General features: G+C 41.1%; 1 protein-coding gene across 2 annotated transcripts in view; it reads left to right on the top strand.

Annotated features, from left to right (window-relative positions):
• The window catches only part of VPS39 (VPS39 subunit of HOPS complex), a 49,638-nt gene that overhangs the window by 8,324 nt on the left and 23,738 nt on the right, over positions 1-17,576 (top strand). For both annotated transcript variants that reach the window (XM_054452071.2, XM_063652142.1), the window contains exons 2-8: positions 62-127; positions 8,486-8,550; positions 8,879-8,921; positions 10,846-10,940; positions 12,200-12,298; positions 12,691-12,783; positions 15,358-15,541. In XM_054452071.2, coding sequence (XP_054308046.1) covers positions 62-127; positions 8,486-8,550; positions 8,879-8,921; positions 10,846-10,940; positions 12,200-12,298; positions 12,691-12,783; positions 15,358-15,541 — 645 coding nt within the window. The remainder of the gene's footprint in view (positions 1-61; positions 128-8,485; positions 8,551-8,878; positions 8,922-10,845; positions 10,941-12,199; positions 12,299-12,690; positions 12,784-15,357; positions 15,542-17,576) is intronic.

The raw sequence follows: 17,576 nt of genomic DNA, 5'->3' as shown, positions 1-17,576 counted from the left end.
AATAGGGTTATACTCAAGCTGATTGACCTTTCTCAAAGCTGTTTTTTTTTTTTTTTTCCAGAGGAATGGCTTCTTGTGGGAACCAAACAAGGACATCTTCTTCTCTATAGGATTCGGAAGGACGTTGGTAAGTGCACATTGCTCATGCAAAAAAATAAATTTTAATAGTCAGCTAGTATACAACTGTGAAAACAGTTATTCCTGGACCATTAAAAGAGATCGAAGGTTAGAGGGAGCATGGTGGGAAAATGGGGAGAAGACTTGAGAATGCCTAGGGTTTTTCTCCTCCAAATTGTATTGCCCTACCTGCATTTGGGAGGTGAGGATGAATTGCGATTTACTTATTACTGAATTACTTATTACTGGTAGTGAGTCTCTAAGAAAAGGGGAGGCGGTTGTTTTCCTCCTCTTTTCTTAGAGACTCACTACCAATAATAAGAAATACTACTAATGGGCATAAGATTCCTGTATATATGGTGTGGTGGTAGGAAAAAAAATTAGGCAACATTGATTTAAAATATCTTGTTAGCTTATGAGGTAGACCAAGAAGAGAGGACCAGGGTTTGCCTTCATGTGCACTTCCCCCTGGCTGCATGACTGTGAGCAAGTTCTTTCCAACATCAGTTTTCTATAAACTCTGTCTCACAAAGTTGTTGGGGCGGATGCAATAATAGGCTTGAAGAAACTGTGAAAACTAAAGTTCTAACCAAATGTGACTGTCAGTAATGTAGAGTAATAACTAAAGTATTTGAAATGTATTCTGTTGAAGAGTGTTTTTTATTGGGGCAGAAAGTACCTCACTGCCCTTCCCTGTTTTCATTTCTGTGCTCTCTTTATGGAGCATAGATGTGTTTAGGTATTATGCCCTGGAGCCACTCTACAGAAATCTGCAGTTGATTTCATACCCTTCAATATAATATATATTTCTCTGGTAAATAGCTTAAGAGATAGCTTATGATAAATAGAGCTCTGTTTTGGAACCTGGAGCAAGGGTAACATTGGGGGAAAAAGCACCTTACTAGTGCACTCGGGAAAGAGAAGATATCCTGGTCAGTTTCTGAGGCAGGGTAAGAAAAGAAACCAGAGAACAAAATAGAGAATTTATTTCATTTCTAAGTTTTTCAACTGTCCTCTAAATCAGGGGTCAGCAAACTTGTTCTGAAAAGGTCCAAAGAATAAATATTTTAGGCTTTGCAGTGTTGTAACTACTTAACTCTGCCATTGTAACATGAAAGCAGCTGTAGGCAATATGTAATGAATAGGTGTGGCTGTGTTCCAATAAAACTTTATTTACAAAACATGCAAAAGCTTCAATTAGGCCCTGGAGCAGTACATTGTTGATCTTTGTTTTAATGTTTTAAATTTTTTAATTCTCATGGCTGGCGAAGTGGCTCATGCCTATAATCCCAGCACTTTGGGAGACTGAAGTAGGAGGAATGATTGAGGCCAGGAGTCTGAGACCAGCCTGGGCAACATAGCAACACCCTATCTACAAAAAATTAGCTGGATGTGGTGGCACGTGCTTATAATTCCAGCTGCTCTGGAGGCTGAGGCGAGAGGATCACTTGAGCCCAGGAGGTTGAGGCTGCAGTAAGCTATGATCACACCATTGCTCTCCAGCCTCAGCAACAGACCTTGTCTCAAAAAAAAAATTTTTTTTTTAGTTCTCAGAGCCAAAATATTTGCATTCTGTGATATTTGCCTGGTCTATAATTTTAAAATTAAGCTCACATTTTAATTTTAAAGGTAAAAATGCTTATCTTATTCAGCATTCAACAACTGTTTTTTGACTCTCTGCTTTGCTTTCAGATGTAAGTGGTGATCAGAAATTGAAAACAAGACTTTATAAATGAAGTCTCAACACAGTATAGACCTAAACTGGTAATATTAGTGTTAATCTGGCTTGGAACCCTGGTGGCAACTATTCCTTGCCCTGTGATCGTTTTATCATGTCAACTTTGACAAATTAGTTAATGTTCCTGGGCCTTGGTTTTGCCGTAGGTAGATTAAATATAGACAATTAGGAAATCAAATTCTGATTTGAAACTTTTCTTCAAGAAATGGCATTTTTCCCTATACTCTTGGTGAACAGTTTAGTTCTGGCCCAGATCTGGCCTGGTGTGGGCCAGAAATAGACCTGGGCCTGTGTGAATTAGTTTTAGGGTTAATTTGGTTTCTAGATTTGAGATATTTCAAGCCTAAATAGGTCTATGGGTAGACTGTCTTTCTGAGGAAAGGGAGGGGATAATAGGGTCAAGAAAAAGACTAGGTCTAGAGATCGTAGGCTCTGATCTGATCTGAGTCATTTCCCTGGAGCTCAGTTGAGCCAGTGACATTTTTATCCTCTGATATGTCTAGCCTAGTAATTATTCAATAAATGTGTTTTTAATTGGTTGATTCTAAAACATGAGTATAAACATTCCTCAATAGACATCTCTAGGCTTCATTCTGCTCCTTTATTTTTTGAGACAGGGTCTTGCTCTGTCGCCTAGGCTGGAGTGTAGTGGCGCTATCTTGGCTCACTGCAGCCTCAACCTCCTGGGTTCAAGCCATCCTCCCACCTCAGCCTCCCAGGTAGATGGGACCACAGGCACACACCACCATGCCCAACCCAATTTTGTATCTTATTTTTAGCACTGCTTAGATTTTTTTTTTTTTTTTTTTTAGGTTTTTTTCCCACTTTTTTTTTTTTTTATTATACTTTAAGTTCTAGAGTACAAGTGCACAACATGCAGGTTTGTTACATATGTATTCATGTGCCATGTTGGTGTGCTGCACCCATTAACTCATCATTTACATTAGGTATATCTCCTAATGCTTTCCTTCCCCCCTCCCCCCACCTCACGACAGGCCCCCGGTGTGTGATGTTCCCCTTCCTGTGTCCAAGTGTTCTCATTGTTCAATTCCTACCTATGAGTAAGAACATGCGGTGTTTGGTTTTTTGTCCTTGAAATAGTTTGCTGAGAATGATGGTTTCCAGCTTCATCCATGTCCCTACAAAGGACATGAACTCATCCTTTTTTATGGCTGCATAGTATTCCATGGTGTATATGTGCCACATTTTCTTAATCCAGTCTATCATTGATGGACATTTGGGTTGGTTCCAAGTCTTTGCTATTGTGAACAGTGCTGCATTAAACATACGTGTGCATGTGTCTTTATACTAGCATGATTTATAATCCTTTGGGTATATACCCAGTAATGAGATGGCCGGGTCAAATGGTATTTCTAGTTCTAGATCCTTGAGGAATCGCCACACTGTCTTCCACAATGGTTGAACTAGTTTACAGTCCCACCAACAGTGTAAAAGTGTTCCTATTTCTCTACATCCTCTCCAGCACCTGTTGTTTCCTGACTTTTTAATGATCGCCATTCTAACTGGTGCGAGTTGGTATCTCATTGTGGTTTTGATTTGCATTTCTCTGATGGCCAATGATGAGCATTTTTTCATGTGTCTGTTGGCTGCATAAATGTCTTCTTTTGAGAAGCGTCTGTTCATATCCTTCGCCTACTTTTTGATGGGGTTGTTTGTTTTTTTCTTGTAAATTTGTTTGAGTTCTTTGTAGATTCTGGATATTAGCCCTTTGTCAGATGAGTAGATTGCAAAAATTTTCTCCCATTCTGTAGGTTGCCTGTTCACTCTGATGGTAGTTTCTTTTGCTGTGCAGAAGCTCTTGAGTTTAATTAGATCCGATTTGTCAATTTTGGCTTTTGCTGCCATTGCTTTTGGTGTTTTAGACATGAAGTCCTTGCCCATGCCTATGTCCTGAATGGTATTGGCTAGGTTTTCTTCTAGGGTTTTTATGGTTTTAGGCCTAACATTTAAGTCTTTAATCCATCTTGAATTAATTTTTGTATAAGGTGTAAGGAAGATACCCAGTTTCAGCTTTCTACATATGGCTAGCCAGTTTTCCCAGCACCATTTATTAAATAGGGAATCCTTTCCCCATTTCTTGTTTTTGTCAGGTTTGTCAAAAATCAGATGGTTGTAGATGTGTGGTATTATTTTTGAGGCCTCTGTTCTGTTCCATTGGTCTATATCTCTGTTTTGGTTCCAGTACCATGCTGTTTTTGTTACTGTAGCCTTGTAGTATAGTTTGAAGTCAGGCAGCATGATGCCTCCAGCTTTGTTCTTTTTGCTTAGGATTGACTTGGCAGTGCGGGCTCTTTTTTAGTTCCATATGAACTTTAAAGTAGTTTTTTCCAATTCTGTGAAGAAAGTCATTGGTAGCTTGATGGGGATGGCATTGAATCTATAAATTACCTTGGGCAGTATGGCCATTTTCACAATATTGATTCTTCCTATCCATGAGCATGGAATGTTCTTCCATTTGTTTGTGTCCTCTTTTATTTCGTTGAGCAGTGGTTTGTAGTTCTCCTTGAAGAGGTCCTTCACATCCCTTGTAAGTTGGATTCCTAGGTGTTTTATTGTCTTTGAAGCAATTGTGAATGGGAGTTCACTCATGATTTGGCTCTCTGTTTGTCTGTTATTGGTGTATAAGAATGCTTGTGATTTTTGTACATTGATTTTGTATCCTGAGACTGCTGAAGCTGCTTATCAGCTTAAGGAGATTTTGGGCTGAGCCATTTTTGTATCTTTTGTAGAGATGGGGTTTCACCAGATTGCCCAGGCTGGACTTGAATTCCTGGGCTCAAGTGATCTGCCCACCTCAGCCTCCCAAAGTTCTGGGACTACAGATGCGTACCACCATGCCCAGTTAATTTTTGTACTTTTTTAGAGACAGGTTTTCACCATGTTGGCCAGGCTGGTCTGGAATTCCTGACCTCAAGTGATCCGCCCGCCTCGGCCTCTCAAAGTGCTGGGATTACAGGCATGAGCCACTGTGCCCAGCCCAGTCTACTCTTATTTTGAACTGAGAGGGATTAGATTAGTTCATGTCTGAGGCCTTTACAACTCTAGGTTTATTTCAGTCATGCTGTCATCCTAGAGCAGTGTTCTCAAAGTGTGGTCGCTAGACCCCTGGGGATCCTCAAGATCCTTTCAGAGGACCTACAAGGACAAAACCAAGTTTGCAGAAACACTAAAACATTTCATTTTTTGTTTTTTTTTTTTTCACTGTATTGACATTTACAATGATGGTGCAAAAGGAATGGTAATTAAAACTGCTTAGCACCTGAACACAAATCAGAACAGTAGTACCTAACTTCAAATAGAGACTTTTTTAAAAAAACAAAAAAAGTGGTACCAAGCTGTACTGATAGTCATTGTGTAATTCTCACCATGTGCTCACAGTGGGTTTTTGTTTGTTGGTTTTTTTGAGATGGTCTCATTCTGTCACTCAGACTAGAGTGCAGTGGCGCAATCGTGACTCACTGCAACCTATAACTCCTAGGCTCAGGCGATCCTCCCGCCTCAGCCTCTCAAGCAGCTAGGACTACCGGCACACACCAGCATGCCCAGATAGTTTTTTCACTTATTGTAAAGATGAGGTGTCTCTTCTTGCCCAGGGTGGCCCCAAACTCCTTGCCTCAAGTGATGGGTTTTATTTATTTACTTTTTTTCTTTTTTCTTTTTTTTTTTTTTTTTTTTTTTGAGACAGAATTTCACACTTGTTACCTAAGCTGGAATGCAATGGTGTAATCTTGGCTCACTGCAACCTCCCCCTCCCAGGTTCAAGCAATTCTCATGCCTCAGCCTCCTGAGTAACTGGGATTACGGGCGCCCACCACCACGCCTGGCTAATTTTTGTATTTTCAGTAGGGACAGGATTTCACCATGTTGGCCAGGCTGGTCTTTAACTCCTGACCTCAGGTGATTTACACCTGGGAGGTTTCTCGGCCTCCCAAAGTGCTGGGATTACAGGCGTGAGCCACCACACCTAGCCAGTTTTTTGGGTTTTTTTGTTTGTTTGTTTGTTTTTTAAGCTAGTTTCACTTAAGAATGTTCTTGGTTAGGCAGTAAAAGTTATTTTTATTGTATTTTGACTTTTGGCAAGACATCTTTTTAGTAATCTCATATGATATAATGGGAAGTACACATAAAGCACTTCTGCTGTGTGCTAAGGTGTGAAGTCCGGTGGCTGTCTCAAGGGAAAAATGCTTATGTGATTGAGTTACAAGCTAAACTGGCTACTTTTCTCAGGGAGTATTGTTTTTGTTTGAAAGAATGACAGGTTGTAGTTTTTTCAGACCATTTGGATATTTGGCAGTTTTTTTTTTTTTTTTTTATGAACAAAGGGAATCTGTTACTTTAAGGTAAACAACTGGCAGTATTTGCTGTGAATGATAAAGTTAGAGCTTTTAAGAAAAAAATTAGAATTATGGAAAACTTGTGTTCACTCCCCTGAGTGTGACAGCTTCTCCATAATTAAAGATTTTTTCTGATGAGACTGGGGGTGATAATAATGAGTGTCATTTTTTAACATCGTATAATGAAATGTAGATCTGGATTGGAAAGTCTGCATAACTCAGTGAACCAATATTTTCCAAATGACTAATGCATGAAGTTTTAAAATCATGTGTGGGTAAAAAATACATTCAAAGTGTAAGGTAGACCAATGTTTTTTGACGTAACAGAAAATGAAAAGTTAGTTGACAGGTGTGAGATTTCACTTTACAAGAAATTACATTTGTTAAGTGTTGGTGTAGTATCAAAGAAGAATCTGAAAAATCTATTAAAGTACTTTTCCCTTTTCAACTATATATATGAGGACAGATTTTTTGTCATATACTTCAACCAAAACAAATTAAATTATCAAAACAGATTAAATGCAGAAGCAGATGTGGGTTCTTACTTATGGGGTTATTTATTGTTATTTTTAAATACATACATGTTTTTAAATATATGTATTTAAGTTTCTAACGTAAATATTCATGTATATAACCCCCAAAAAAGTTCTTTGAGGTCCTCAGTAATTTTTAAGATTATCAAGATTTTAAGACAAAAAGTTCAAGAATCTCTGCCTTAGAAAATTCTATTTGTAAAGAGAATTATAGGCTGGGGGCAGTGGCTCACTCCTGTAATCCCAGCACTTTGGGAGTCTGAGGTGGGTGGATCACCTGAGGTCGAGAGTTCAAGGCCAGCCTGGCCAACATGGTGAAACCCTGTCTCTACTAAAAATACAAAAATTAGCCAGGCATGGTGGCACATGCCTGTAATCCCAGCTACTCCAGAGGCTGAGGGCACGAGAATTGCTTGAACCCAGGAAGTGGAAGTTGCAGTGAGCTGAGATCGCACCACTGCACTCCGGCCTGGGCAACAGAATGAGACTCTGTCTCAAAACAAAAAAAAAAAACAAGAAAAGAGAAGTATTAAGTGCAATAATAGGACGCTTTCAAGCGTAGGAAGTGTCTGAATTGTTTTTTTTCCTCATGAAATGTAACAGCAGAATACCAGGGCACACTTCCTGCAACTTTAGGGCCCTTTCTTCATCCCCTCTGCTGAGGGACACATGGAAGAAGTAAGACCAGCTTTGGTGGCATGAGTTCTTATGGCTGCCCCAAAGAGTCTCCCTGATTTCCTGCCCCAAAGAGTCTCCCTGATTTCCAGAGGGCAAGGGCAGAGCTAGCTGTGGGGAACACCTCAGGTCAGCAGTGCGAGCATCCTGTCCATGAAGTAGAAGGCAGGTAGCAGGGCGTGGGCTCAGAGCACAGGCTTTAGAGTCAGCCTGGGTTTGCTTGCAGGCTCCCTCACTGGCTGTTACCTAACTGCTTTACCCCTCAGGCCCCTCAAATATGAGCTTGGAATAATAATACCTACTTCTTGGGAGTAGTTGTGAGTTTACAGAAAAAAATATATATAAAGTTTTAAACCCAGAACCCAGTATGTAGTTATTGCTTAATGATAGCTGCTCTGATGATGATGATGATGATAATTATTCTCTTTTTGACTCATTGGTGACTTTTGAGGCTGAATATTTTTGTCATCCCCAGCAAGGCTGAATTCACATGTTTTTATGGTATATGACTTTCTTCCCCTTTTTTGTAACAGTGCCAGCAGATGTAGCATCACCTGAAAGTGGCAGTAAGTGTAGACGCATTGAATTGCTTTAGCTCTGGAGATGGGTTTGAGTGTTTGCTCTGTCTCCGTGATACAGAACTTAGAGTAGTTGCTGGAAATTAGTTGGTCTAGATCTAAGGATGCTTTGGGCTGGGTTTCATGGCTTGGGCTCTTATATTTGCCTGTTACTTTTTACACCCTCCCTTGTGGAACACTTTGCCAAGGTACTGATTTTGGAAGATAAGATCTTCAGACTCACAGGTACCTTGCAGCTTCAGTAAACTTTGTGTGATCCTTTCTGCTGATGCTGAGTGAAGGTGCATGAAACGCCCTGCTCTAAAATTGGAGTTGAAAGCATCTTACAGTGCTTGTAAGACAGCTGGCTATTTAGATCTCTGATTTTTAGTCTTTCAGGAACTTCTAAAGATTTATGTAGGAGAGCAGTATGGAGCAGTATTTTTCTAGTAGTGGTTTTTATATGTATCCCTGTATTTGGAACTACCAGTGTTTATTTCTTTTCCATAGGTTGCAACAGATTTGAAGTGACACTGGAGAAATCCAATAAGAACTTCTCCAAAAAGATTCAGCAGGTAAGCAGTGATGGCAGTCCTTACAAGAATATTTGACTTATATGAGACCCTGTCAAACTAGAACTTTGGTAATGTTATTTATTAACTCTGAATCCTCTTCTCTTTGACCTTCCATTTATGCAGGGGTCTCTGCCCATATATCATGTGCCTGAGATCCTCTCTCACAAGCAGAAATGATAATCACGGAAATTATAATGCCCAGAAAAATAAGTGAGATCCCTGTAACTGGATAGGCTCCGTGGTCCCTTTTTAGTACTGTTATTGAATGAACATTTGCTAAACCTTGTCAGAAATGTTTAATTGGGTCTCATGATTTGCTATTTTCCAGATCCATGTGGTTTCCCAGTTTAAGATTCTGGTCAGCTTGTTAGGTAAGAAAAGGAGTTGCATTTGTATCCTGTGTCTAAAAAGAAAAGATATGACCTAATTAACCCTTTCATGGTTAATTTGATAGTGGTTACTTAACAACGAACTGACGTGTTCCAAACCTGGTATAACAGGGTACATGAGTAATAAAGGCAGCAGCATCCTCCATAGACTCGAACTCTGCTCTCCAAGGAGTCTCACTTTATTCATTCATTCGTTCATTGATCAAATATTTATTGAGCCTGTTCTATGCAAAGTCTGGACTAGACATTGGGGATACCAAGTTCAGTGAGGCATGGTTGCTATCTTTGAGACTTACATTCTGATTACGAAGACTAAATGACAGGAAGTAATCACGTTACAATGTGGTAAGTTACAGTGAAAATTTATAAAAAGTTTTGTAGAATCTTGGTAATGGGAGGGACTATATTGTCTAGTAGACAACTAGACTTTCAGTAGGAAGAGAGACCAGCAGCATATCACAAACACAGGGAACAACTAGAACAAAGGCCCTGAGATGTGGCAGTTTGTGGCAAATAGTTTATTGTGGCCAGACTAAGGATATGTGGTGAAGAGTGGCAGGATATCAGGTAAGAGACAGAGCAGGGCTACACTGTTGAGGCCCTCATGTGAAAAACCATGGTTTCATAGAAGGCAGCCAGTGAGGCCTTTTCTGGACATGCAGGGGACTAGAAGCTGGTCTCACACTTTGTGCTGTTGACCCTGGGGCCCAGGGTAACATCATGTTAAATGTAAAATCATGATGTAAAATCATGTTAAATGTAGTTCCTGGGTCCACAGATAAATATCTGAGGTAACTTAATCCTCATGACTAAAACTAGATTTGAAGCCCAGGTAAAATGATTATTTTGATTGCTTTGCTAGGAAAGAAATCCTTGCCATGGGTTAGTACAAAATCCACAGGGGATTTCCCTTTTCTAATTGGAGCCTCCTAATGTGAGTAGCTTTGAAAGCCATTTCTTGTACAAATACTGCATCATAAAATTTCAGACTTGAAATGGACAGAGTATAGGAGTGCTTTGGACTGGGTGCAGTGGCTCACACCAGTAATCCCAGCACTTTGGGAGGCTAAGGCAGGAGGATCGCTTGAGTCCAGGAGTTTGAGACCAGCCTGGGCAACACAGGGAGACCTCATCTCCACAAAAAATAAACAAAATTAGCCAGGTGTGGTGGTGCATGCCTGTAGTCCTAGCTACTCAGGAGGCTGAGGTGGGAGGATCACTTGAGTCTCAAGGAGGTTAAGGCTGTAGTGAGCTGAGATCATGCCCGTTTTGTTGATGCACTCTAGCCTGGGCAACAGAGTGAGACCCTGCCTCAAAAAAAAAAAAAAAGAGTGCTTTGGAAGTGAAAGATCTCTTTTACTCAAGTCAGCCCCAATTTTTTTTTTTTGAGACGGAGTCTCACTCTGTCATCCAGGCTGGAGTGTAGTGGTGCAGCCCTGGCTCACTGCAACTTCTGCCGCCCGGGTCAAGGGATTCTCCTGCTTCAGCCCCCTGAGTAGCTGGGATTACAGGCACCCACCCCCATGCCCAGCTGATTTTTGTCTTTTTAGTAGAGATGGGGTTTCACCGTGTTACCCAGGCTGGTCTCAAACTCTTGACCTCAAGTGATCTGCCTGTCTAAGCCTCCGAAAGTGCTGGGATAACAGGTGTGAGCCACCATGCTGGGCCAAGCTCAAATGTTTAAGGAAGAAAATATCCAAGTTTAGAAGACCAAGTGACCTCTTAAATGCTTTGTACTGGTTATAGGTGAGAATGAATCATCTTAGTGAAACTGAAGGGACATCTTCAACCAACATCTGCCATTTGCTTCTTCTAGATGTTAACACAGTTACTTTTTTTGCCTCGATAGTGGCTATGCTAGAGAATTATGATCATTGATCCTGATGTTATACCTCCTCCCAAACAGAAAATAACATTTATGTCCATGACCTATTGACATTTCAACAAATCACTACGGTTTCAAAGGCAAAGGGAGCATCACTGTTTACTTGTGACCTCCAGGTAAGTTTACCCAAGATGAAATTTGGCTTTATGCTGTAATCAATACAGTCTTTCCTACATCATTCCTACCATTAGATGGGAAGAATGACATTGATGATCCATACCCAACAGAGACTCCAAAGATAATTTTTTTTTTTTTTTTCCTGAGATGCAGTCTTGTTCTGACGCTCAGGCTAGAGTGTAGTGGCACGATCTCGGCTCACTGCAACCCCTGCCTCTTGGGCTCGAGTGATTCTCTTGCCTCAGCCTCCTGTGTAGCTGGGACTACAGGCGTGCACCACCACGTCCGGCTATTTTTTGTATTTTTTAAATTAGAGATGGGGTTTCACCATGTTGGCCAGGCTGGTCTCGAACTCCCGACCTTAGGTGATCCACCTGCCTTGGCCTCCCAAAGTGCTGGGATTACAGGCATGAGCCACTGCACCCGGCCCAAAGAGAATATTTAATTGTATTAGAGAAATTTCTCTATTGGTGCATAGTGCGAAGTTGAAGCATTTGCATTCCCTGTGTGTGGGTTAATGAGAATCTAATGCTATTGGCAAGAGGCAGCTAACCAAGGACAAGAACGCTCATCCTGGACAAACCATTATTGGGAAAGCAAGACTGTAACAATATCATGAAGGTAATTATAAGACATTAAATGGACTCTTGTTCTAAACAGATCACTGAGGTCTTTGTCGTTAGGGACTTTTCATTGTTCAGAAAAGACATCTCTCTTTATTTTTGCCAATTTATCATTCTTGCATTCTTCAGAATCTGCCTCACGCCTCTCTCTACTCACCATTTTTTAGCATTTATGTTCTACATTGACACAGCATCATTTGATGCTTAGGAATATTCTTTTCCTTGCTCTTTAAAGGCTCAAAAGTGGGCTTGATGTCACTGGCACATGGTCACCCTTGACCCAGCATGCATTGACAGCCAGGAGCAAGAAATATTTAAGAGCAAAAAGGGGGGAGGAGTTATATAGGGGAAGGACTGCCCCAGGATTTTCTCCTCTGAATTGTGAATGTCCATGTGATTTGCTGGTGCTGTGGTCTTTGGCTGGCAACCATTCGGGAGGAAGTGTTCCTCAGTCACTTGTTTCTTAGCGCATCTTAGAGAATGGTGTTCTTCTGCTCAGCTTTCCTGGCAGGATGACTGTGTTACAGGGAATTTTCAGATTAGTAGCAGTTTCAAGGTAGACAATCTCTAATTTAGTTATCACTCAGTTAGAGAGGGTCATTGTATTTTCATTTGCTCTGCGTGTCTCCTCCCAGCACACAGAGACCGGTGAGGAGGTGTTACGGATGTGTGTGGCAGTAAAAAAGAAGCTGCAGCTCTATTTCTGGAAGGACAGGGAATTTCATGAATTGCAGGTAAGTCCACTGTTCTTGGTCCATGGTTGGGTAGGAGCTGCTGCAATAGCTTGGTTCTAATGAAGTTCAGGACTCCAGTCTTGTCATTCTACGCAAATGAATACTCTGGTATGAAGTGCATGAGAGCTCGTTGATGCCTACTTGTAATATGATTCTACAGTGTTTTTATAGATTGGTTTATTTCAAAGTGGGTTTTCACCTTTTCCAAATGTACTTTGTCCAGTTCATGGACTTGTATTTTTATTAAGGGTAGTTTCCTGGCCTTGTGCCTGTAGAATTGTGCCCGATGAGGATGAGGGTTGTTTTGCAGAATGGAGGTTGCAGAATAACAGGAAAGTCATGATTTAAAAAAAAATATTTATTTCATTCAGATCCTTGCTCTCTTTTTTCAGGGGGACTTTAGTGTGCCAGATGTGCCCAAGTCCATGGCGTGGTGTGAAAATTCTATCTGTGTGGGTTTCAAGAGAGACTACTACCTAATAAGGGTAAAATCTTATTATTTTACAAATATCATTAGTTTATCTTGGGGAAGATGATTATCTGCTCCGAACTCCAGGTCAAGAGCCCACTTTAAGTAGAGCTTTTGGCATAACAGGATTTGTTATTTTTATGTGTAGTTATCATTCATGCTCAGCATTTTTCACAAATAGGATATCTTTGTAACTTAAGTCAGTCCAAGAGTCAACGCTCAGTTCTTTACATAATGATGATCCACAGTGTGTATTTTACTATTGGGACAGATAATGAAGGCTGTTTGCCTCTGTCCAGTGGATCATCATGGACTGCTATCCTAAGGCTTCAGTGCTTAGGAATTATAAACTAATTTTAGTATAAACTTAAGTATTTTTAAGACTTTGAGTTTCCTCTCCTGCCGTCAAATCTTTTTGTATATTTGTACTAAAAGTGATTCTCACTATTTTTTTAAATTTCAAAAGCCACGTGTTTTTACACATGTTTGTTACAGAAAATATAGATAAGGAGATAAAGGAAGTACAAATCAACCATAGTCCCCACACTCAGAAATAGTCACTGCCAACTTCTTGGTATATGAGCTTCCATCCTATTTGTAAAAATACCATGCTATACAATTGTTTTATAACCTGTGTTTTCTCTTAACATAAGTTGTAAATATCCATGACATTGTTTTTCTCCAATATGCATACTATATGTAGAAAAGATTGATACACTGTTCATTTCATTGAATAATCTAAATCTCTTAGCTTCACACCCCTTGTAATTCAGACATGGCAATTCTAGAAGCCTTTCTCTCTATCTTTCACTGGGTGAGCTCTTCATTGTTTATTTTATTTTATTTATTTTTTTTTGAGATAGGGCACCCCTCTGTCACCCAGGCTGAAGTGCAGTGGCAGGATCTTGGCTCACTGCAACCTCCGTCTCCTGGGCTCAAGCAATCCTCCCACCTCAGCCTCCCAGGTAGCTGGGATCTGGGATCACAGATGACTACCACCATGCTCAGCTAATTTTTGTATTTTTTGTAGAGATGGGGTCACAATATGTTGCATAGGCTGGTCTTAAACTCCTGGGCTCAAGCAGCCCTCCTGCCTCAGCCTCCCAAAGTGCTGAGATTACAGCCACCATGCCTGGCCCCATTGTTATCTTGTTAATATATTTGTTCCATCTTTGTGTCACTTGAATATCCTAATTTTATCAGCATCAGAGTTGCAGACTCCTGGAGGAGTCACTGCTGTGCCACTGACTCAATAGCAAGTAGGCCTACAGATGGTGAGAGAGCTCACAAGGAATAAGGGAACTGAGCAAAAGCTGGACTTAAGGCTCTCAGTTATCTGACTACCTTGGATGCTGACATCACCTTCAGGGTGGGAAACCTTGCTTTAGGACCAGGCTATTCAGAAATTACTTATTTACTTACAGTAAAATTTATTCTTTTTGGTGTACAGTTCTGTGTTTTGACAAATGCTTATATTTATGTGACTAATGCCACAATCAAGATTCACAATACTACCATCACTCCCCAAAATTCCCTCATATTGAAGTCAGCCTCTCCTTCTGTTCCCAGACCTCTGGTAACCACTCATCTGTTCTTCATCTCCTATAGCTTTGCCTTTTCCAGAATGTCATATAAATTGAATCACACAATATGTAGGCTTTTGAGTCTAGCTTCTTTCACTTAGCAGAATGCACTGGAGATTCATCCATGTTGTTGTGTGTGTTAATAGTTTATTCTTTTTCATGGCTGAATAGTAGTCTATGGCAAGGTGTTTGTTTATCCATTCATCAATTGATGGACAAAGTTGTTTTCGGCCAGGCGCGGTGGCTCACGCCTTTAATCCCAGCACTTTGGGAGGCCGTGGCGGGCGGATCACGAGGTCAGGAGATCGAGACCATCCTGGCTAACACGGTGAAACCCCATCTCTACTTAAAATACAAAAAAAAATTAGCCTGGTTTGGTGGCATGCGCCTGTAGTTCCAGCTACTCGGGAGGCTGAGGCAGGAGGATTGTTTGAACCCAGGAGGCGGAGGTTGCAGTGAGCCGAGATTGCGCCACTGCACTCCAGCCTGGGCGACAGAGCAAGACTCAGTCTCCAAAAAAAAAAAAAAAGTTGTTTTCAATGTTTAGCAATTTTGAATAAGCTGCTAAGATATTTGCATATAAGTGTTTGCGTAAACATACATTTTCATTCCTGGGCAAATGCCTGGGAATGGGATTGCTGGGGCATATGGTAAGTGTATCTTTAAGGGGCATATGGCAAGTGTATCTTAAACTTTGTAAGAAACCAACAAACAAAACGGCTGCACCATTTTGCATTCCCACCAGCAGTGAATGCGAGTTCTAGTTGCTCTGCATTCTCGCCAGCACCTGGCATTGTCAGTTGCCAGGCTAGATGCTTTCCTTTGCATTAGAGAATGGGTTTTACATTGTGATAACAATGGTTCTTATAATAAACTCTGTAACATTTTCTTATGTCAAACAAGGAATATTATTGGCTTCTCTAGGGTTCGGGTTCTATCTGGATTTTTCCTGTGTTCCTACCTCTGGCTGGGGAATGCTAGGTGACTCACTCTGTTTCTTCCTATAGGTGGATGGAAAGGGGTCCATCAAAGAGCTCTTTCCAACAGGAAAACAGCTGGAGCCCTTAGTTGCACCTCTGGCAGATGGAAAAGTGGCTGTGGGCCAGGATGATCTCACCGTGGTACTCAATGAGGAAGGGATCTGCACACAGAAATGTGCCCTGAACTGGACGGACATACCAGTGGCCATGGGTGAGACCAACAGTAGCTGCTGTTTCCCACTTTGGGTTGGGGTTGTGTGCCATTCCTGCAGAACGGAGTCCCATTCGTAGCTTTAGCAGACTGGTTTACATTGTGTCATTCACTTTCAGTTCCCCTTCTTATAAATAGATGACATTTTAGGGTCATTAAAAATGGGATAGTCTAGTTCTTGGAAGAAGCTGAGTTTTACTCCAGAGGGGGAAAACATATAAACAGAAATGTTTATTTTAGGAAGTGATTATCTACTGCTATTTTTTACTTCTTAGTTTTCTTCTTCCTCCTTTTTTTAAGAGTTTTGATTGTGTCCTCTGCCAAATAGACTACATTTGGAAATTAGTGGAAATTCCTTGTGTATTCCTATAGTATGAGTAATTCCATATTGAAGGGTTTTTGATGTAGTAATTCCATGTTGAAGGGTTTTTCTATTGTTGCTTTTTTTTTTTTTTTTTTGTAGCTTAGAGGCACAGACAACATTCAGGTGATTTAGGTGTCAGCCTCTATTCTATGCATTAGGTGCTTCTGTTCTTAGGCTTGCTTCAGGTTCCCAGCTCTCCACAATGGAATTGCCTAGAAGCATATAACCACTCTTGCCCCATTTTATTTTCAGTCGAAAGAGTGAGCGTTACTAAAATAGTTACTGCTGTGAAGTGGGACGTACTGACAAGCTTTCTGTCTTTAAAGACCCCTGTCTCTGGAGACAAGGGTTACAGTCTTGGATAAAGGGACGAAACAAGGCACTGCTTAAGGTGTTAAATTGGATGAGTTAAAATTCAGTAGTTCAGAGAAAAGGAAGTTTGTTGTTTAATTAGGAAGAAGTTTCATTACATAGGTAAGACTGGACTAGGTCAGGCAGGGAGTTTGGAACCTGGCTTGAAGAAAAATTTCCATTCAATCTAGGCAGAAAGCCTGATAAATGAGTAGAAGTCCAAAGACATGCCAGTTTGGGAGAGGGTATTACAGAGCCTGACTTGACACAGGTGGTCTGAATTACAGAGCAGTGAAAAAGGGCTGGTTGGTAGATGTCCGTGAGAAGGTCTGGGAGGCCGGTAGATTCCTAAATGGTAGAATGTCTTGATAAAAGCATCATGTTCTGGCCAGGCGCAGTGGCTCACGCCTGTAATCCTAGCACTTTGGGAGGCTGAGGCAGGCAGATTGCCTAAGCTCAGGAGTTCACGATCAGCCTGGGCAACATGGTGAAACCCCGTCTCAAACACGAAAAAAAAAAAACAAAAACTAGCTGAGTGTGGCAGTGTGTACCTGTGGTCCCAGCTACTTGGGAGGTTGAGGCAGGAGAATTGCTTGAAGGGAGGGGGAAGTTGCGGTGAGCCGAGATTGCGCCACTGCACTCCAGCGTGGGTGACAGAGCGAGACTCCTGTCTCAAAAAAAAAAAAAAAAAAAATCATGTTCTAGGGTGATTGTTCTGGTTGTGGTTGGAGATGAGTAGACTAGAAGGAAGAGAAATCAAAAGGTCAGTATTTTAAAAGGCCCAGGATTATGGATAGTAACAAGTTTGAGGGGCTTATGGGGCTTTATGAGAGGCTTTCCTGATGTTCTAGGGGACCTTGTTTTCCCTTCAGAAGAGGAACTTTGGTAGATGAGTTTAAGAGGCATGTAAAAGTCAAGCGTGTTTCTGATTTCCCAGGGTGAGAGTTCCTGTTTTCCAACCTTCGTTAGTGCCTGGGGCCTTCATCAGTGCTTCTCAAAACCATGTCTGTGTCTTACTGCTGAAGAATGTTTTGAGGCACTTGCCCTGTGAGGTCTCCTTTGACCCACAGGCAGGATTAGTCACTTCTCCTTGGTGCTTCCGTAACCCTTTCAGGTATCTCTGTCACAGCAACTTGTCACACGTGAGCGATCTGTCTCCTCTGTTCCTGTAGGAGCTCTGTGATGTCTGGATGCATGTCTTGATCCACTTTGAGTCCTTACTGCATAGTACAGTGCCTGAAACTTCAGAGCATGTAAAAAAATGCTTGCTGAATAATTGCATCATTATCCTTGTCAGTCATTATTTATATGCCTGCTGTA

The sequence above is a fragment of the Pongo pygmaeus genome, chromosome 16 (genome assembly GCF_028885625.2).
Source record: "Pongo pygmaeus isolate AG05252 chromosome 16, NHGRI_mPonPyg2-v2.0_pri, whole genome shotgun sequence".
NCBI lineage: Eukaryota > Metazoa > Chordata > Mammalia > Primates > Hominidae > Pongo > Pongo pygmaeus.
The sequence above is the reverse complement of the archived record's forward strand: the minus strand, read 5'-3'. Positions and strand labels throughout refer to the sequence as shown.